Genomic DNA, 23,415 nt, shown 5'->3' with positions numbered 1-23,415 from the left:
ATTCCGAACGGCAGAATCCGAAATTGAAAAACTTCCTGGTCTAGACTAAAACGAAGATATTTGCGGTGCGGAGGAAATATGGGGATGTGCAAATAAGCATCCTGAAAGTGGATGGAGACTACCCAGTCGGATCGACGAAGAGTGTTCCGGATTGAGGAGGTCGTCTCCATCTTAAAGGTTTCCTCCGACAGAAACTGGTTGAGCGGAGATAGATCGATAGTGATTCAAAATTTCCCGCTTTACTTGGTGACCAGGCAGATTCGGGAGTGGAAGGCGTGAGACTGATCGTTTAAAACCTCTTGACTGCCCCATTCTGCAAAAGGGTGTGCATCTCTTCCCTTAATTCCACCAGATTGAACTGAGGAAAGAAAACGGGGGTCCTTGATAGTGAGAGCTGTTCCTAAAACTGGGGTCGATAACCGTCATTTACAATGGAGAGGACCCAACCATCGTCCTTGATCTTTGACCAATCCTCTAAGAAAAGGTCTAGGCGATCACCTACTGAACATTTGGGAAAGGATTCACAGCAGGATGGGGGTAATTTGTTAGGGCTGTCACCTCCCCCTTCCTGCCCTAATAGAAAAGGAAGGTGGGTTATACAAATTCTGCCTGAATCTGCGCAGCCCTTGACGCCGCGGACCTGGTGATGGAGGAGGTGGTCTAGCAAGAATTTGTGGATTAGACTAGGGTTGTACCTTCTTGAAAATTCGGCAGATAGTCCGTGAGGATGATTTGCCTGATCTAGTTTCTTGGATGATTGCGACGGACCAGGAGGATAGGTATTATATCAATGTAGATGATCAAGCAAGTCTTGAGAAGCCACGGAAGGAATAAGGTCCCCAGATAGGGTCTTGGCTTCTAGAGGAGCAGTCCTTAGAAGGTCTTTACTCTGTTTAAACAAGACCTTCGACGAGTTTAATGCAGCATCATGGCGGATGTGCAGACATACCGCCGATAATGCCATGGAAGATAGTGCATGCCGGGATGTTTTGGACAGTCTCCAGCACAAGTTTCAAAGCGGCTAGATTCAAGAAGGCCTCTCTCAGCATACTAAAGGAGGTAACTGAGAACAGGTCAGCATGCGGGGCTATAGTTACATGTAACCGGATTTTCTGTTAGATGGCATCAGTTGTTGTGATGGGAAGGCGTGCCCAGGAAAGGTGTGCCCAGGAAATACCCAGTTTGACCGCATCAGATTCCAAAGACGGAGGTTTAATAGGCCACTTCGGGGAATGTACCTGGTAGCTTGAAGAAGAGTAACGGAATGTCAACGTAGAGGGAGGAAAAAACGACCCTCTACGATGTCGAGCAATATTTTGGTCTTGTAAAACGTTTCTGAAATTTCCTCAAGAAACTGTAAACCTCGCTTACAAACTTATCAAAGGACCAGACCTCTTCTTCTTCATCATGCACCTGAGATAAAGGAGTGGGCCTGAGATGAGTTGTCATTGCCACAGCTTCTGTCTCAAACTCGTTGGAGTCGACGACGATGGAGTGAGCATCGTCATAATAATAGTCAAGGACACTCTGAGTTGGAGAGTGGCTGGGCATCACTATGTTCCTTGATGGAGGGGGCATAGTAGCACTATGTGTCGCAGTCCCTGGTTTATCAGGAGACGAGGAGGGGAGATGAGAACGTCTATCTTTCCTCGATGATGTAACATCTTTAACCTTCCGAAAGGAAATTACTTGGTGAGGTGATGGTGGGGCATGAGCCGCAGCATCACTTGGACTGGTATGGCAAGGTCTAGTAGTCCATGGGGGCATAATGGACTAAGGTCCTTGAGGTGGATGGCCCCAAAACCCAAGAGAGTTCATATATATAATTGGGTAGAGGGAGGGGACACCGAAGTAGTCTCCATCCCTAGCTTCATTCCTGTGTATGGATTGTAAAGCCTTCACAGATTGGGGTGGTGGAGGAGGAGAGGAAAAAGATCGGTGCTGGTCCCAACCCTATCCCCATACCATGAGGTCAATGAGTGATACATGGAGAAGACCTCATCCCTCACTCTGTACATCATGGGTGTGCTGTGGTATCTCTCAAACTGAAGGGGCCAACACCTTGAAAAAGGCATAAAATGTATTGCGCTGCTCAAACTCTTTGATGGGAGGAAGCAACCCACTAAAGTGATGCTCAATCTCTCAAAGGGAGGGTGCTATCAATGGTTTTGGTGCTCGGCCTCCTTTAAGGCAGTGCTCTACTTCGTCGGCGGGAGGGCAAAACCAGCCATCGCGGTGTTCTATGCCCCTAATGACAGAATTCAACCTGCGGTTGCAATCTTGTCAATTTTTGAACAGTGACCATTAATGGTTGAGCCCATACAAATCTTGTCAATTTTTGAACAGTGACCATTAATGGTTGAGCCCATACAAATCTTGTCAATTTTTGAACAGTGACCATTAATGGTTGAGACTATACAAATGTTGAAATTTGTCAACAGTAACCATTAATGTTTGACCTATATAAATCTTGTTAATTTGTCAACAGTGACCATTAATGGTGTAGCCTATACAAATCTTGTCAATTTGTCAACAGTGACCATTAATGGTGGAGCCAATACAAATCTTGTTAATTGGTCAACAGTGACCATTAATAGTGGAGCCAATACAAATCTTGTCAATTTGTCAACAGTGAAAATTAATGGTGGAGCCAATACAAATCTTGTCAATTTGTCAACAGTGACCATTAAAGGTAGAGCCTATACAAATCTTGTCAATTTGTCAACAGTGGCCATTAATGGTTGGGCCTATACTAATGCCCTCACATTATTTTCATGACATTTAAGTGCATGTAAAAATAGCCTTTCATAAAAATGTTTAAAATTAAAATGTAAATCATTTCCATTTTTTTTTTGTATACTATAAAATGAAGACAATGATCATATAATACTTTCTTGCAAGTTGTAGGTTGTATGCCCTTATTTATGTTATGCACATGTTGGAAGAAAAAAGTCTCCGTAACTATCTATGAGGTTTACATGTCCAGATTTATTAAATATATTGAACAGTACATTGCTTATGATGGATAAAAACAGAGCAATAATAAGTAGAAGGTTGAATGAGAACATTGCAAATCGATGCATGTAAGTAATTGGACTTATTACACAATTAAACATACAACAATTACCACACAAGCAGGATTAAATTTACATCCCTCATTTTCAAGGTACACATAGATGTGCTTATTTTGCTACATAATATACAGGAGTGACTATATATATATATATATATATATATATATATATATATATATATATATATATATATATGTGTGTGTGTCTGTGTGTGTGTATGTGTGTGTGTGATTATTTCAATGTAAGTGTTCCCATTTAGATTTTCCAATATATTATAATTTTAAACTACTAATTTGATGCCTCCATCCATACCAGTAAGGAATTATAGGTCATTTATTTAGTTATATACTTGGACCATATGATAACCTAGTGTTAAAGCACATGCTTGCCATGCATATACGAACTTTTGTCTTCATTTTTTCTGACTCTGATAATGCAAAAGATCAAACATAAAAGTTTGTATAATATTTAAATTGTGTCTACAATGTAATGCTTGTTGGTCAAAGTTAAATAAATTATAAAATCAACAGGAGATTTTATTTCCAGTGGTGATTTCATCTCATGTACAGCATTGGCATTTGAAGCACGTCCAGAATCCTCGTTTTTCCTGGACTGGAGGGACTTGATTCCGTGTGAAGGCCAGGAATATCTGTTCCAGACTGGTTTGATGTACTGAGTAATCATCTACACCAAATGATTCCTTAGATTCTTCCATACGAGCAAAGATGTGTCCCAGTCGAGTATTCTGATCTGGAATCTGGAAATGGATGTAACCTTGCTTGTCATCAAAGACATGGGCTGATGGGAAATTTTGCTGTATGAAACTGATCAAGGGCTGCACGGGAGCTGGTTCACCTTCTGTAGTCATCTTCATTCGACAGAGCAAAGAGAATCCCTGACCAAATTTTGTCTTTAGACGCTGGGTACTACCAAAGCAGACAAACTCTGCATTGACCATGATGACTATCCTAGTGCAAAGGGCCTCACATTCCTCCATACTGAAAAATGTGCAAAACATTTTGGTGACATGTTCATACCATAGAAATTAAGATTAGTTTCTACTCAAAAGATGGTTCAGGTTAATAACAAACTGTAATATGTACATTATAGAGACTGAACAGTCTACCAAACATATGTTAAAATGATGTTGACTGTGTGGAAAATGCGCACAATCATGTTTGGAATCAACACAGAAACATGTGTAGAATATGCACACAATCATGTGTAGACTATTTGCACAATCATTTGCAAAATATCCAAATAGTCACAGATGGAATAAGCAGAAAATAAAGTGTGACATTTGAAAACAACCGTATTTAGAATAGGTACACATTCAGATTATGCAGATTAGCATGACCTACATGATAATTGTTACATTCCATCTTCATATTAGCTCAAACATGCAATTTACAAATCACCTCTCTGGCATGTTCTTCTTGTTCAAAATGTCGCCAGAAAAATCTAAGTCAGAGACATTTAATATTCCAGAGATAAATATAACTTGGGGAACGAGACTGTTAGATTTTTTCCCACGTTGTGAGATAGTACTGTAAAGGAAAACGAAAATACAAGAACTGTGTTAAATTCAGTTAATTGCTTTTATTTACATACTTAATGGTCTCTTTTGGACAATTCATTATTTCAGCACTGTGTTCAAAAGGGCTGGGGATCTCGTAATATTCTTCACCTGTTAATCGATCATTCTGTACACCTCCATGTAACTATCTTGTTAATAGATCATTATGTATACCTCCATGTACGCCTGAGTGTTAACTATCTCATCCTTAGCTGCAAGGAAGAAACTTACTAAATACGGTGGTTTACTTGCATGAGATGATCATGTGCAAACATTTTGCAACCTTGTTTTACTAAACTTCAAATACAGTGACATTTCTGAGTAATGTTCAACACAATATTTAATTTATGTACTGTCATAGCAGTGTCAAGGTCAGAGGAAAAAGTGTATGGGGCTTAAATTGACCAGTTTCAAATGAAGTAATTGCAGGAAAGTATATGGATTTAATTGGCAAGACACCGACGTTACTCGTGTTGTCATATTTATTGACATTTAATGGTTTAGTTTGAGATAAGTTAACATTAGAATTAAAAATACCAAATTAGTTTGACCTTAACAAAGAATTACATGATTATTTGCATTTAATTACATTAAATACAAAGTTTATCTCATATTTTTTGCTGAAGGATAAATCTCATAATAAGCTGTTCACTAGGCTTAGATTGGTATTAATAGAGCATGGCAACACCAGTCAGGTATTCAGGTTTGGTTTGGTGTTTCTTAACGCATAGCAACACCAATCAGGTATTCAGGTTTGTTTTTTTTTGTTTTTTTTAAGTATAGCAACACCAGTCAGGTATTCAGGTTTGGTTTGGTGTTTTTTTTTAAGTATAGCAACACCAGTCAGGTATTCAGGTTTGGTTTGGTGTTTTTTAAAGCATAGAAACACCAGTCACGTATTCAGGTATGGTTTGGTGTTTTTTAAAGTATAGCAACCTTATTCAGGTGTTCAGGTTTGGTTTGGTGTTTTTTAAAGTATAGCAACACTAGTCATTTATTCTGTTCTATGGCAAGTAAAGTGCTTTGCACAAGGACATTTGAACATGCACTCTTTAGGCTGTTTGTCCGCTATGATTAAAACCGACTCAACATGGCTACATTTGAGATAATCTTTCTACAACATTTTTAGAACGTGGCAAATAAGACTTAGTTTTGTTCAACATCATGTAACTAAACATGTCTTAGCCCACCCACCAAAACAATGTCACTTGGAAATAAAATCAACATTAGCTACGTTTTATTGAATTTTGTTATATTCACCCTCTGTATGAAACACAGCTGCCCATAAAGAATAATATTCAACAGTCAGATTTGGTCTTGAATAGCTATATTTTACTGTAAATTAACAGTGTTGTTTTTGCTACAATCATACCCATGACATGATGTCAGCTTACTATCTTTAATTGATCTCTCCTCATATTTGCAAATGAGTTCCCCAACGGTCTTAGGTTTGCACATTGCCATAATTTTGATTTATCAACATAGATAGATCAGAATAAAAACTACTTGTATGCTTTTTTCAAATGTTTGGCAGCATGACACGTGACATCAATGATGATGTTATGAGGAGATGAAAATGAGATTTTACATCTGACTCAAACAGTTTGAATTCACTCTATTTGTACTGATATTGAGAAAAATGGTTTGAAGTTTGGTCACATTTTAGTCACTCTGGAGCAATATTATTATGGAAAAGTTTCAATAGATTCAATGTCAGATATATACCATGAAGAACAAGGGTCCCTTAAAGGAACTGACACTGTTCTGGCTAAAATGAACTTGTGGGTCTTAGAAAGATGTGCATTTTCTTCCTTCTTTTGTTATTGCCGAATAATGAAGCCATGTCTTGTGCCTAAGAAAAACTCTGTCATACTTAATCATCAAGACTGCTTCAGTGGCCTGGTAGGTACAGCATCTGTCTCAGATGTGGGATGTAACAGATTTGAACCCCGGTCAAGTCATACCAAAGACTTATCCAATGGTTCTAACATCTCCTTCGTTTGGTGCTCAGCATTAAGAGGTTACTGTTACATCTGGTCGGCCTGGTGTCAGGATAACGTGACTGGGTGGGACATCATGTGTATAAGTCATTATATTTTTTGTAATGAGTAACAGCATTTAACTTTGAATTCAGTGTATAAGTGACAAGATTATTGAATTGCAATTAAATGTAAAATCCGGAGAATAGATCTTAGCAGATGTACTGGAGGTGAGATTTTCAGGTGTGTATGGGACCCACACCACTTTCTTAAATATCAGTCACTGAAAAGTCTGTGATCAAATCACAAACTCTTTTGGATATCTGCAAAGGTAATAACGTGGTTTTTAAAGTGGCCAACATATCAGATTCAAACCATTTTCATCAAAGGCCATCTACAAAGCAGAAGTAATAAAAACTATCAAGAGGAGTAGTAATAACAAGATTTTCAAAATAGCTCCTGCTGATTCCATGTTCAGATAGACTTTCTCTTTTTTAGGATTCTACAGCATTACACAAGTATTCAGTGATAACCTAGTACCAATATTACTATTCATTATACCAATATTACTATTCGTTCAAGTGGACTAGACATAGCAACAATTTTAATATGGCAGCCTTGGCAACCATCCTGACAATAAGAATCAACTTTTATTTGGGACCAGCTACATATTGGAATGAGTGTATTAGTGAAAACCCTCATAACAATATGATCATCAACTCAATAGGAGAAGTAGTGATGAATTTAAAAATGGCTGGCATGGTGCTCATGTTATAGGTGGTAGGCATCATCTTCATTTAAGCCCAACAAAATACTAAAATAAATGATGTAGTAAAAATCTCATGTAAATGATATCATCAGATGAGGAAAAGTAGTATAGTCAGTTCAATGTCGCTGCCATGACAGTAATCTTTGAGCTGAGATCAGCATGTTATAAATTTAGGACCAGCTACGCAATGCAAAAAAGACTTTAAGTGAAAATCCAATGTAAATTTATTCATGAGGAGTAGCAATGACGAAATTTTCAAAATGGCTGCTGTTGCAGCTACGTTAAATGTCAGACTGGCATCATTTTAATTTAAGACCCACTTAAGATCATAAGTGTATTAATAGCATTATCCATTATTGAGCTGTAGAGATAGCATGATGTTCAAGATGCCTGACGTACACAGCATGTTGGAGGTCAAACATTTTAAATTAGGACCAACTTCAATTTAATCAAAATTCCATTTCAATGAGACTATCCTGGCAAAACAAAAAGCCTTCAGTTTTTTTTTTTACAAGATCTCTGCCATGTTGCAAGAAAAGTTTGATTGAAACCTTCATGTAACAATGACATGATTTTCAAAGTGGCAAATAGTATGACAGTAATGTTTGATGGGCACCATTTTCGTCTTCTACGAACTCAAGATCCTCCTCAAAGTAATCTACACTGAGTAACAATAACAAATACTTTTGTTATGGATGCCTGGGACTTGACAACAAATGCAAAATCATTACTTATGCACTTACAGTCTTAAATCAGTAGTCCTCAAATCAAAGACATATTTTTAACAAGTCATTCTATGTGACCTTAGTAGCAACATTTCACATTATAGTAGCATGCAAAATACTATATTCCAGCGGTATATCCCATTTAATGCAAAAAGCATCAATAAAATTAGTCCTGTCCCCATGTCCAACTACTGTTGATCATTTCCTTCAAAATTGTTCCAGTTAAATCATACCTGTGAGAGGTGAGAATAATGGTGCGACCACTGGCCCGGATTTGGGATAGGACATTCCAGATCTGTCTCCTGGCACTAGGATCTACTCCAGTAGTGGGTTCATCCAGGAATATAAAGTGTGGGTCTCCAATAATAGCGATAGCAGTACTCAACTTCCTCTTGTTTCCTCCACTGAAAATGGAAATTTTTCTTGTCTCGTAAACAGCAATGTCCCAATAATGCTGTAGACCAATGAATATGTAAGCTTTTTCTATTTCACCGTGAGATATTATACCTTTCTTTGTTCATTGCATCTGTTTCCTTGAGCACTATCGTCATGTACCAATATCAGCTAACGTCATATTACATCATGTGAGATAATAAAATATATAGTGTGTGTGTTCATTAGTACTTTCAAGACTGGACTATTGTAACTCAATTCTGTCTGGTTCATCTCAATATCTACTCCAGAAACTTCAAAAAGTTCAAAACACAGCTGCTCGGATCATACTTAGAGTACCACGATCAGAGCACACCTCCCCGCTGCTCTGTACCCTAAACTGGCTATCCATTCCATCCAGAATCAAACACAAAATTTGTTCTCTGTGCTACGTTTCACTGTCGGACTCTAGTCTGACATACCTATCCGATCTCACCCATGTGTGCACACCAGCAAGATACTTACGCTCCTCTTCTGACAATCGTATACTCATTATTCCAAGTATGAAAACAAAGTCATATGGACAGCGTTCTTTTGCATACTAAGGCCCAGCAACGTGAAATGAATTGCCCACTGAACTTAGACACAAAGACACAGTGATCACATTCAAGAGAGCTCTCAAAACTCACTTATTTCAATTGCAAGATCAAACTTAAAGATCTAATAGTTTCCTACCTGAAATATTCTCAGAATGTTTTTTGTTTATTTTTTAATGTTTGTTCTAATTGCATGATGTTTGTTTTTGTAATAATATTATTATATGTTTTTTATCTTATAGGTGTTGTCTAATGTTGTTAAGCACTTAGAGCTTCTAAAGATTAGGCGCTATACAAAGTCCTCATAATAATAATAATAATAATATTATTATTATTATTATTATTATTATTATTATTATTATGTCATTGCCTTTACTCTTGAAAACTGTTCACCTAAAGCAGAGTCTAGCGACGTACAGTGCTCTGTCCTTGGTCATGGGAACCATAGCCATCACTAGACATTACAGAAGAAAAGCTCCTTCAGGTGAAGGCAACATTATAATTATAAAATCATAATCACAGAATACAATGGCTAGACCTGTCAGATCATGAAAAATACTTCTAAACTGTATTTTGCAGGATCATTCCATAAGCATTTACAACCTTCAACCTTAAAATCGTTTATTCCAGGGAATATTATGAAACAACGATAGACAATTGATGGCACAATTATACATGCCCATAACCTGTAATCTCTCTTAAGAATAAACATATGTGATTTACGTAGATTCATACTTAATGCTATGGAATACTATCACCATTGTACAGTTTATGTGGTTAATAGGCAATTATATAAAGGTTAAGGCAATAAACAAATAACATTCCACCAACTACTAAACCGACTGACAATAGCTTATGTGATTTGCTATACCTTTGTGCATCACTGTCAGAGAATCAATTTGTCTAATTTGTATCAGTACATTCACTGGACATTAAGTAAATAGAAAATGAGTTTTGACAAAACACAAGTTTCATTGACTTAAAGTTAAATATTTAAGCAATTTTTATAAAATTTATTAATTAGTCTGAGATCAGAAGCAATGTGTTTAAGTCTGGTTTTACTAATTACATAAAATGCATAAACATTTTTAGTTCAGTAGTTGTTGTGTTAATGCTAGGAGCAGTGTGGAAGTATTCTTTATGAATTTTTAAGTCAAAATGTCAAAACGCAAAATGTGATTCAAGGAAGGATGTGCAAGCCGTGAAGTGAGCAAGCCCAGAAAACACTAAATTTCTGAAATTTTGGTTGTTGGAGTTAGACTGTTTGAAGCTCAGCAAGAAGGGGAGAATTTTTTCATTTCTGCACCATACAAAAAATATATCTACATTAGTCCTTCCATAGGATGTGACTTCCATTTACATAGTGACACCACCATGTATCGGAGTAGATGCAGAAATAGCGTTTATTAATGTTCAGATATTATCAACAAGATCTTTAGTGGAATCTAAACAACAATATTATCCATTAAGAGTGCAATGATGAATACAAATGACACTTGCATGACCTTCACACCCTCCAATGACCTGCTGAGAACAAGAAAGTATGCAACTACAAGTTAATACTGTATCCAACAGTCCAATGGATGTTTACAACAGAAGCTTTCTTTCTGTTGTTCTTATGTTGGGTTTAGCGCCATTTTTAGCACACAATAGTTATACATGGCGGTTATTATAATAGCTGGAGGAAGAAACCAGGGAAATCGAAATATGAATCACCGATCCACTGGAAACTACTGGCTGCTTATATCAATAGGTAACAATTATTCCTAATTGTATTAGACTGCTTACTTTGGTCACTTGCACTGACACTTCAGCCTACTCCAACTTCCACCACACCTACATCCACTAGGGACCCCATCAGAACCCACTAACAACATGTCTGGTTGCTTGGCAGGTATGAATGAAATCTAAGGCAACAAATTCTGCAACAGAACTAGGAACATAACAATACCGAAAGAGCTACTTACAGTTCATAAAATTGTTTAAACTTGAAGTATAATCGTTTAATTTACGTAGCTTTTATATTCCTGGCACAGTTATATTTACCTATAAAAGCCAGTCTGCTTGTCTGCATGTTCTCTAAGCATCATGACATCTATTAGTTCTGTCACAACATCGCTGATTTGACCCTCGGAGACTCCTCTTAGGCGGCCAAACATCGTAAGAGTCTCACGGCCAGTCATCTGATCTATCAGACCATCAAACTGGGGACAGTAACCGAGTTTCTTGTGAACCTGGAATGTATTAATACAATAACTTTGGTTCTAATTTAGGGTTGTAAGTAACAGCTTATCACATAATATCCATGGAAAGATTTTTCATCAAACGTCTCAAATTATTTGCACAATACCTAATGTTACCAACTTTTGGATCACAGATAAAAAATAGTTTGTCACAAGATGTCATGTATATGATATGTCATAAACCAGCTTCATATTTTCTGATAACAAGAATCACTTTATGTAAGCACAATATCATAGCTTATCACCTTACATCATTGGTACGATTTTTCATAACAGAATTATCATATTTTTCAACAGTATATTGGATACCATCAGCTTATGACATCGCCGACAGTATCCTGGCAACTAGTAGAATTGTCAGTACACCTGAATCAACATAAATGATTATCACATGATTTTGAAAGCCATTGAATATAGTAAAAAATTTCTTCCTATGAACAACAGAGTCATGAGAGTTATATTCATTTTGTTTCCAAAAGTTATATTTATTAACCTAGGTTCTTAAACAGGACAGGTGAAAACAAAGAGCATGTCCTGCAATGTGTAACTACCTGATAGCTAACAAGGGTGTATATGGAAGGGACTAAAGTTCTACTGTCGGTCAGAAAAGAATGTCAGAATTATCTATTGTCTGTCAGGAAAGAATGTCCAGGAACTCAAGATAAGCTTATTTTGCTTTTTAACCAAAGAAAGCTGAAACAATCATTGATATTCTTGAACTGTTGATTTTCAAATTAGCTGCTGTGCCAGCCTCTGGATAGAATACTTTTGGCAAACAACTCACGTACATATGAACATTCATTCAAGAGAATTTCAGGTATGACCCAGAAGAGCTAAAATCGATTTAATAAATGCGAACAGGAATGTTACATGTGCTAAATAAATGTTTATTTTACATCAGTGAAATACTTTCTCATAATTATAAAATTCTTGTTAATAGATATTAATTATATTGTATATAAGTAAAGCAATTAATTTATTTCACATATAAATGTTTTCACAAAGAGGAAATTATTTTCATGCATGTAAGAAACATATTTCAACTGAATGAAAAATATAATTTCATACTAATAAAACTATTTACACATCTTCCATAAGTAAAATAAACTCATATTTGAAAAACATGTGTCCAAAAAAACTTAAGTGCCACATATTACTGCTTGTAAGTTGAGTAGAACTGCACACTATATAGATCCTGATTTACCGTTCCATAGTACACCAGTATATCTTGGCCAATGCAGTTTGGTTGGCGCAATCAGCAGAAAAACACTGACACTAATCTGCTGACATTTTATGTGATGGCAGATTAGGGTTTATGTTGTTTTCAGTTGAACACAGCTTATAAGATTATATTTCTGGTACGTTTATTTTTCCTTTTTAACTGGTAATGTCAGAATTAACACCCGATTGGCTGTGTGGTCTAAAGTGCTCACCTTGAAAGATCACTGTCATCATTCCTTGTTCGATTCTTATGATTGGCCCATGTGGGTATGTGAGAAAGTTGCCAGTAGCTTCCAGCTAGTCAGTTGTTCTCATGGGTTTTCTTTCATTTTTGGGGTGGGTGTCCTTAGTCTAATATTTATAGTAGCCGCCGTGTATAGCGTGTCTTCAATTGAGGAATGGCATTAAATACAAAAATGATTTTGTCATCAAATAATCACAATATAGACCAATTGTGTATTTCATGGCTTTAACGAATCAGGATGAAGGTCAAACTTCAGTAAGTATTGCTGGTGTTAGCTTAAAGTATACCAACAAATTATGTTTCTCTCTCCCTCTCTTATAATTAATCGTTATGAAATATTCAAACATGCTTATCATCATACTAATTTCTCATACATCATGTGACAAGGACAATGTTTTATCAAATAACCAACTTCTGCATGCAAAAAGAAGACTTTTGGTACGGATTGTGGTGGAGATGTAGATACGGTGCGCAATTAAGTTTAATTATGTAATACCTACCTATCACTTTTGACTTACTTGATCTCCAGGACAAAAGAATCCTCATTCTCCCATTAGACGGAAAGATCCAGACAATCTAGACCATAAAGAACACAGACACAACATGGCTCCTGTGCCACAGGCCCATGAGAGATATACTCCAGTTTTGGGGCTTAGATCACAAATATTATTACATCAAAATAAGCTGAAAGGATAGAACCTTGTAATAGTAAGTATTGCACAAAATTAAGCTTACACCCCCATCATGGAACTAATTAATGGACATACTCACTACTATGGTAAAATGAGCTCACTACTATAACTTGGCAGCCGATTGTGCCACTTAGTTTGCTGTAAGTAATAGGGCTAAAAAAAAAGATGCCTTTATTCTGATGCATCAAAGACAGAATGTAAAAAAGGAGAAGAGTGTGCACCTGCCAATATGTGGCTCTCATATCATCCTCCGATAAAGAATGATTAAAGGGCACAAGTACAGCCTCCCTAGGGGAACCAGGTCTTCTGCAGAGTTCAAATAACATGTGTATGTGAGCCGATCAAGACATGGCAATAATTGCGGCCAAATGAGATATGATTTTGTCTATATTGTCCAGTGGAATAAAAACTCACCATAAGTTAGCAGGGATGTTCATCCCCACATAAACAAATCCTGAGAAGTGATAAGATATGAATTCTCAAGGTTTTGACCAAGTCCAGACCTGTTCACCATAAATCATCAGCGGGACAGGCCTTGTACGAAGGACGGGTAACTGTCGAGCTCGCAAGTGAGCATAAGACGATTGTATAGCCTTTAAAAACTTTCTTCAAGAGAAGTCTAGATAAACGACTGAACTCAAAGTTTAACAAAGATCTCCCAACTCGGAAGGTATTTACTGTATGGAGGAAACTTAAAATATGTCTTTATCCATCCTGAAGATTGAATGAGACTGCCCAATTGCCAGGCCTTAATGCATTGGAGAGTAGAAAGCCAGAGACTGGTCGCTTATCACCTTCTCTACTGCGCTCTTCTGCAGAAGGTGTGCAATTCTTTACTTTAATGAACCAGTTTCGACTGGTGAGAAAGAAGGGGGAGGGGCGGCTTAAGAGACCCGGTCGAAGAGTGATCCCTGTAGTTTGAGGCTGAATCCAATAGTCACAAGGTAGATGGAGAAACAATAAAACATTGCGAAAGCACATACACCATAGTGGAATGCACCAGCAAAAAGAGATTAGTATTCTATAACAAAGAGATAGAGAGCCCATTCCCCCCGGGATCGAAACGTCATACTCCGAGTGATTTGTTTCCCTGCAATGGAAAATATCTCACTGAATTATCAGACAAACCTATCGAAGACCATAGATGATTTCAGACATCCAAAGGGTGTCGTACTAATACATCATATTATATTAGTCAATACACAAACTGATAACGATAGGAGGCAGCAAAATTACCATTGTGTAACGGTAGTCAATATTAACCATAAAAGTCCAGAAATATCCATCATATTGATGAAAATAAGAATTTCTTTCTCTACACATAAGAAAAGGGGTGGGTAGAGCCTAACTAGATAAAACGGCACAAATAATGCCCCAAATCGAACAAGAAAGTTTGTACAGGCACTCAAATTTGCAAGGACCGAGGTTATTATCGTTTAATAAACATGTAAGATAGATTACAATGCATAAATATTTCTTTGGGACACAAACAATGTAATTTTTCCCCTAGCGAATTGCACATGTCTGAGTTGAACAGTGCTCTAAGAAAAGATGAAGTTTATACTGCATGGGCCCATGACATGAGAGTCATGCTGAGTCTGTGTTTTTTATGTTCTGGAAATTTCCATATAATGGGAGGAAGAAATTATGAATTCGAGAATGGTTATATTCATCCAGCAAGAGGAATTTGAGGCAATTGTGATAGGTTGTATTGCTGATATTTAAACTGTGCATCTACACTTACAACTATAAGAAAGACAGTGATATTACCCGTGTGTAAACAGACCAAATTCTGTCTATTTTCTAGCATGTCCAGTAACTTTAAACATGCTGTTCATTCCGTCCATGATTTATAGGGCCATTTTCAACATATTATAATTCACCCAATCAATCAAAGTTACAAAGCATGTGACAGTTTTCTTTGTGACCCTTTGAGACTAGTGCCTCATTCCAAATGAAACTAAGTAAAAGTACACACTTGCTAACAAACTGGATCAAAATAATTTACTTCTTTCAATTATTTTACAATCATCCTACCATATTACAAACACTGATTCCATTTGATTCAGAGTGATTGACTTTCCTAGTGTTATTAGTTCTGGTGATACATTGATTATCATGATCCCTTGTACATCTCTGTTTTGGATAAGACCCCCATTTTGAGCTTGCAGACAATTTAGTTCTTTCATGCTGGTGATTTAAATATTTATAACTTTAAATATTTTTGTACATGGATGTATTGTAGATATATAATATATATAACATTTATACATACAATGATACTCGTCATCCAAGTTTAATTTGACTTTTAAATACCTTGTCAAGTTTTCGTGTAAAACTCAACAAGACATGTTGGTGGTATCAAAAGATTTGCTTTTGCGCATGCTATATAATGTGCACGCCTCTTAGATGACTGAATGGTCTCGGGAAAAACATTTGACAAAGCCATTAAATCTACATCAAGTTCAAATGTGATAAGGTAAATATTCACATCAAAACACCTGATTTTACTGGTTAGCAGACAAAGACATATATATATATATTGTAAACAAGAGACAATTATCCGCTTTGAAAATATTATAGCAATGCTAATGCAGGGAGTCAATTCACAAACTTTACGGATTATGAATAATGGCATCTACTGATATGAAGATGACCAGAAGTCATACAATAAAGTATCACGCTGAACACAGCATGTAAAAATGATACCAAGTGGTTAACTCTTTTTCAGATGTCCATTCAAGTGCTACATAATTAAACTGGGAATGATGGTTTATGTTAATGTACTCGAGTCACATGATTAGGTATAATGATGTGGAACAAATTAAACCTTCCAACAACAACAACATGCTTGGAAAAGATTTTTAAGTAGTTTGAAAGGTGTCATCATGTAATGCAGCTCAAATATTAGCCAGACATGATAACTGGTAACTTTATTTACTGACTGATCCAACATGAATTATCTTGTCTTTGACTGATGAGATTTTTGACGTAATCCTGCAAAATGTAATTTACCACATTTTTTTCAAAATTCAAAATAGTTCTTATGACCTATATTTTGGATTGTATTTGATTTAAAAATACACACATGAACACTTGTGAAAATAACTAACCAGATTTCAAAGCGTCAACATCTAATTATGATATATGCATTTAATATAACTCTTTTGTACGAATTTATCTGAAAGGGCTCATCAGCTGCCTGAATTTTCCCAAATCTATCGAACATAGAAAAACTGTTTTCATGAAGATCACACTCATTTTGTTTGCACGGTAAAGAGAGTCATATAGATAATTTCTAGAATAAGTATTTAGTTACAGAACATTTTGAAATTTTACTTAGATTATGTGTTATGCTGGATCTCTCCCTCTAATGCATTTAATTATAATTCCAAAATGTAAATCTCTTCCATTCAGTACATATTATACAAAAGTGACTACTGTATATTTAATGCAGAGATATTAATGACTACGTTCAAAGTTTTCTCCATATTAGCATCCATTTAACCTCTTCATTTCCGTTATTAGTAATACTCTCTGCAGATATTCAGAAGTCGTCCAAAAGACCATATTGGATGCTGTTGATATAGTGCACTTGGAAAGTGTCAGAGTAAAGGAAAGTCATATCTTGTACACACACAAAAAAAATAGGTTGCTCCTCTTTTTCATCGGTCAGGAATACTTCCATAACTATTAAGTATCTGTCGCATGACTGAAATGCAAACCAAACAACTGTAATCTGAAGAAAAATAGACACTGAACAGACTGACCCAACCTCCAATTATTTACATGTACGTACCTACTGGGACTTATATTTAAGACCCTACCATTTGTCATCAGTTTTGCATAAACCATAACTGGAAGATTATTACTTTCTTGTGTGTCTCTTTCAGAATTCAATATAAGAATATCCACCATCCAAAACTAGAATTTGTGTCTCATCCATTTGATGTGTTAGTGTATCCCTCCTTCTGACTTGCCAAAAAGTCTACAATAAAACCTGAACTTTGGTGCCACTGCCAGTTTACTAGAGTTCTTTACAATCGATACAAGTGGAACATATACCATACTGACATGCGTTTGATGCCAAATGTCATGATATAATATTAGCTTGGACCTGGGTCTATCCTCTTGAATATACTTACAGCTTCAAGCAAACAAAAGTGATTATGATCTGCCATTATTTCATGCAACAGTTGACCTAGGTCTATACAGTTATTTTTGAAACTTATAATTTGAAATGACAGTAGCAACCCCGATCTCACGGTATAATATGTCCGTTCAGACATGGGATGCAACTGTTTCCAGAGAGATACACATTACAAATGAACACATTTAGTATCACACCCATACCTCTCTAATGTTGTCATTGATGGAACAGCCCTGCAGATAGGCCTCTCCAACAGTTGTCTTCTCATATCCGGTCAAAATTTTGAAGGTTGTAGTTTTTCCAGCTCCATTTTGCCCAAGCAAACCAAAGCATTCATTTGCTGGGATACCCACGCTGATGTTATTCACAGCTCGGAAGTTACCATAGCACTTCGTCAAATTCTAAATTAGATAGACAAGGTATAGGAAAAAGACTTTATCACACTTCGTCAAATTCTAAATTAGATAGACAAGGTATAGGAAAGAGACTTTATCACACTTCGTCAAATTCTAAATTAGATAGACAAGGTATAGGAAAGAGACTTTATCATACTTCGTCAAATTCTAAAATAGATAGACAAGGTATAGGAAAGAGACTTTATCACACTTCGTCAAATTCTAAATTAGATAGGCAAGGTATAGGAAAGAAACTTTATCACACTTCGTCAAATTCAAAAATTAGATAGACCAGGTATAGGAAAAAGACTTTATCCTTTTTCTTTGGAACATTCATGATACAACAACATTTAGATGGCAATGTTTCATGATATAACAACAGCGTTTTAGTAAACATTTCTTCATGTGAAAACACCGTTGTATGTATAATGTTACCATATCTATTGTTCCATATATATTGTTCAGACTTGCACTTCTGCTTAATGGAAATGAACCAACACAAAATGAAATATAAATTCAATTCTCTGTGCAGACAGTCTCAGTGTAATCTTAGAGCAATGTGTAAGGAACTGAAAATACTGTTGGCTACATTTACCAAATTTAGTTATTGGACAAATTGGCATCAATAAATGCACTCATACAATCGGTTTGATGGCATACATACTATAAATAAACCCTGCACAAATACTTTGGACAGAACAAAATCTTCCAGGACTAATAGTATAAACAATGGTTAAAGACCCCTATTTGCCATCAGATCAAACAAATTCTAAGAGAGCAAAACATATGGGCCTTATATCTTTCGCATGTCTGTTGTAACTTAACAAATGACCATTTCACTAGCCAACTTTATATATTATTATAAGAACACAACATGTCAGTTTTACTATACTCTGATAAGAACTCTTTCCAAGGATAAAGCCATAATGTCGACACAGCGATATCATTCATGTTCAGACTAATAATATTAGGTCTAGATGATATAAATGTATTTAGAAAGTACATTAGATGAAAACATATAGTCTCTACTGAGGAGATATGGTCAACCAATCAGATGCTAACGAACATATTAATATCCACATATCTCATTTATTATACTACCTACCAAAGACTATGATAAACAAGTAAGAGTAAAATCCAATAGAAATGAACCTTCTGTAAAGGTCACTGATTCATCCAATCAGATACAAAATTATATATATATATATATATATATATATATATATATATATATATATATATATATATATATATATATATATATAGTTGAACACGACTATGTAACTGCTATGGGTGTGAGTGTGAATGCATAATGGAGTCGTCCAGCTGATGCTAAGTCAAATATGCATGTCAATTAATGAATTACCAAGATAGCCCCCACTGCAACCTGCCCAATAGCAGTCATATTCATGAAAAAATCAAGCATGTTACAAAGCAAAAAATTATAAAAGTACTACGAATTGTCAATATATCCTGATTATTTTATACAATTTGGATTGGAAATGTTAAAGTCACATGTGGGACTATTATAATTTCTATATATTATGAAGTGACAACCACGATAGTTACGGTAAGCTATGATAAACCAGTCGACATAACACTCACACGATTAAATAGCACCTGTCAGAGCCACATCAGTAATGGCAATTGGCTAACACTTGACAAACAGGTGGGAGGATCCAATGATTCATCAATTGCTATGACAGACAAGAGATCACTAAAATGGTTCTTTTTATATTGTACATAGCTTGACCACTTTAACAAAATCTCACAGAATATTTTACTATATTACATTTGCACTCTTCATATCAATTTCTCACAGAAGAGCATCTTTACTTGCTTAAAAGTCGAAGTAAATTTCAAACTGTACAGATCCAGAACAGATATTTCACAACACTCTGGCAATATGTGTCTGTGAAGTTTGGTAGGAATAATATACAAAATTTAATAAAACAGACCCTGCTCTGCAGTCACTTTAGGCACGGGTTGATCAGGGTATATGATATTTGTAGTTGGAATCGGACATATACTGTAAGATATTTGTTATCAGATGATTTTTCTTTCTTGTGATATAATGAACCAAAAGAGAGATCTTTAAAAATTTTCATAAAAAGCTGCATGTTTGAGAAAACCAGTCATGATTGTGCATATATTCTGCATATCTGCACCTTACTAAAATATTGTCAAAGTAGATCAAAATTCAACTTTTTATATTTTGTATCAGTGCAAATGGAAGAAAACAAAACACAATCTCGCAGAATTTATTAAAATCTCTCAAAATTTGATTATTAAATATCGCATTACTGTTATTTCAAAGAGTTACACTTATCTCTGTGTAATTACTAGTGATGTGTACTTACTGCACTGTTTTCCATGTATGTGTCACAGGTGGTCAATTTATCTGCCTAACCTCACCTGGCCAGTATATGGAGTCAGTGCATGAATTACACTCACACAGCATGGTCACTGACTAACACTTAGTTTCATTTAGCATCTGCAACATTGTTGGATGATCAAAAGACTTTGCAGGTACTGTACTTTATTCATGATGTAAATAACTGGCCATTTAATTGATACCTTACCTTTATTAGTAATGAGTCTGTCTCCATTAGTGATGCAAGGGTTGTCTCATTAATTCTATCCTTCTCTGCCTCCACATCATCATCTGTGGCATCAAAATTGCTGACAATCTGATAACCAGCTCTTGTTGGAATAGAGTTCCTGACAAGGCAAGTAATTCTGACATTCATACCATATTCAATGAGGAATACCAATGAAAAATAGAAGAATCCTTGAAGGAACATGAAGATTAGTAATCTGCCAATTCCTGGTGATTCCCAAGCCAGGTAGCTGTCCTGATACTTAAAACAAGCTATGCCTTTACACGAGTCTGTAAATGAGAAAAAGCCACATTGATTACAAAAGAATTGAAAATGTATTTCTTATACAGTGCTTATCTGCTGGGAAAATCCGTTGAAAATGCCTTTAAATTAAGTAAGCAACTGTTCCATGACTTAAATAACCACAGAATAATGAGTCACGATTAAAAACATTTTGTTTACATAATTACACATTATTATATCAGTACAGTCTTGTGGGTGGATAAATGTCCTTTTATGCAACGTTTACTTTCGTAATCCCCATTATGTTGCATATTGAAACTGATATCAAATATGAAATAATGTTAATCTGAAGAAACTAAGCCTGCATATCTTTCTGGATTTATATACTCATTGACGTGTAACGTGATGGGATTTGGCGTTCTGTCTGGCATTGTCCCTTGAATAGTTCAGTAAAATCATTTAAATTTTCACCGCAATGACTGTGAGATATGTGTGTGTGTGTGTGTGTGTGTACATACGTACTTATTTATCATATTTTGCATTTAAAATCTAATTTTTACTTTAATCATTTGAGACTAAGAAGTTCTATTTTATATCCATTAATTCAATAGTTAGTAATATCGTAAATGTACATGTATATTTTGTTATAGGAATTCCATTCATGAGACTGTTGATTTAAGGTGAAATCAATAACTAAGCCGGTCAAGATTGCACACGAGTAATGAATGTGGGACGTGGAAACAAGCGAGAGAATGTGGTGTGCAGTTGCCCTGACACGCAAGTTCAGGCATTATAAATTTATAGATTTATAAATCTATTATTATAAATGTATAGATTTATAGGTCAGAACATTGACTGTTTTGTTTGCCACAGATCTGAGTTTTGTTGAATAATAAGATTCAATTACTGATGATTTCAAGTGAATCGTATTTATTTATTGGAGATGCATAAGGACACTATGTAATATAGCTACGTGTACCATGCTTCTTCATCAAGTTATACACGGCGTTAGTAAGAGTCCGAGAGAGGAATTTGGGATTTACATGATGTTGGATATAGCACAGCAGATAAAATTTGATTTAAACATATTACTTCTTGGAGTAAGTGAATATATTCAAGGATGTGAATATCTAACTTATTGTTTGGATAATGTGAAAATAAGGGCTTCACTGATATTCCTCATTTACTAGTTTACATTGAACTTACAATATTTCAATTAATAACTGATCAATTAAATCCAGTGGGGTTATCACAGTAATGCATAAGCACTATAAAAACTTCGTTTTGAATACTTCAGAATGGTTTCCCGATTATTGAGAAATTGATAGTACAATTAAGATTATTAAGATTACATTCTAGGAATTCATATAGTGTAATTTAATTTTAATTCTTTCACTAGGATTTTTTATTTTATTTGAATAAATGTATATTTTGGAAACTTTAATGTTTGTTGGGTTGATGTCCTCTTTACAGAAGTTTTAACCCCTAGATGTTTTCAACATGAAATGAGTATTCCCCTTCTTACGGACACAAAGTGGGCATAAAAAAATAATACCATTTACATTAGTTATTTGATGCCATTTAATCTGCTTTTCATCTTATCATGAAATGTGAAAATTGATATTACAGTGGAAGATTTTTTCGTGTGTTATTCAGTGTGAATGCATTTGAGAGGTTATTACAAGTTCATTCTAATATAATAGGGGTCAGTACAAGGTGATTCAATAAAATAGGGTTCAATGCCAGGTGATTCTAATACAACAGGGGTCAATACAAGTTGATTCTAATACAATAGGGGTCAAGACGAGGTGATTCAATACAATAGGGTTCAATGTCAGGTGATTCTAATGCTATAGGGGTCAATACAACTTGATTCTAATACAATAGGGGTCAATATAAGATTTATTCAATGCAACAGGGGTCAAAACCAGATGATTCAATATACCAAGGGGCAATACCAGGTGATTCAATACAATAGGGGTCAAAATAAGGTGACTAAATACAAAAGGGATCAATGCCAGGTGATTGTATACACTATGTCTCCATATCAGGTGATTCAATACAATAGGGGTAAATACCAGGTGATTCAATACAATTGGGGTCAATACAAGGTGATTCCATAAAATTAATTTACCAGTAATACGTTTTATGCTTCAGATTTACTGTAGACATGTGTACTGATATACAAAGAAAAGTAATGGAAGACAACCCCAATCTGTTTTAATTTCTAGTTAATTTTCCATTCCCCAAATGCCTCTGTATAATAAAAAAGGAGATGACCATTAAAACCCAACAGCAGACTAGAAGCAGAGAGGAATTAAAATACCTTGACACACAGACGCATACGATTTCTGCGCACAGTATCCTCTGTAATCATAGTTGACATGTATGTTTTTGATGGCCTCTCCTACGTTATAGAGTGGAATAACGATTAGACAACACCACTCTACAATGTCATTGACATCACTATTGACGAATTTTAGAATATATGTTGACACCAAAGCAGCAACACCTGTAAATTTAAAAAAAAATATAA

At 35.5% G+C, this 23,415-nt stretch overlaps 1 protein-coding gene across 2 annotated transcripts in view; it reads right to left on the bottom strand.

The window, feature by feature from the left end:
• Window positions 1-2,968: 2,968 nt before the first annotated feature.
• The window catches only part of LOC149804110 (phospholipid-transporting ATPase ABCA3-like), an 89,721-nt gene continuing 69,274 nt past the window's right edge, over window positions 2,969-23,415 (bottom strand). For both annotated transcript variants that reach the window (XM_089954075.1, XM_089954074.1), the window contains exons 15-20: window positions 23,206-23,391; window positions 20,619-20,926; window positions 17,845-18,042; window positions 11,138-11,325; window positions 8,357-8,527; window positions 2,969-4,072 (exon numbers count right to left, since the gene is read on the bottom strand). In XM_089954075.1, the coding sequence (XP_089810201.1) occupies window positions 3,634-4,072; window positions 8,357-8,527; window positions 11,138-11,325; window positions 17,845-18,042; window positions 20,619-20,926; window positions 23,206-23,391 (1,490 nt within the window). In that variant the 3' untranslated portion in view covers window positions 2,969-3,633. The remainder of the gene's footprint in view (window positions 4,073-8,356; window positions 8,528-11,137; window positions 11,326-17,844; window positions 18,043-20,618; window positions 20,927-23,205; window positions 23,392-23,415) is intronic.

The sequence above is a fragment of the Sinohyriopsis cumingii genome, chromosome 3 (assembly GCF_028554795.1).
Source record: "Sinohyriopsis cumingii isolate HCF-2022 chromosome 3, ASM2855479v2, whole genome shotgun sequence".
Taxonomy (NCBI): Eukaryota; Metazoa; Mollusca; class Bivalvia; order Unionida; family Unionidae; genus Sinohyriopsis; species Sinohyriopsis cumingii.
The sequence above is the reverse complement of the archived record's forward strand: the minus strand, read 5'-3'. Positions and strand labels throughout refer to the sequence as shown.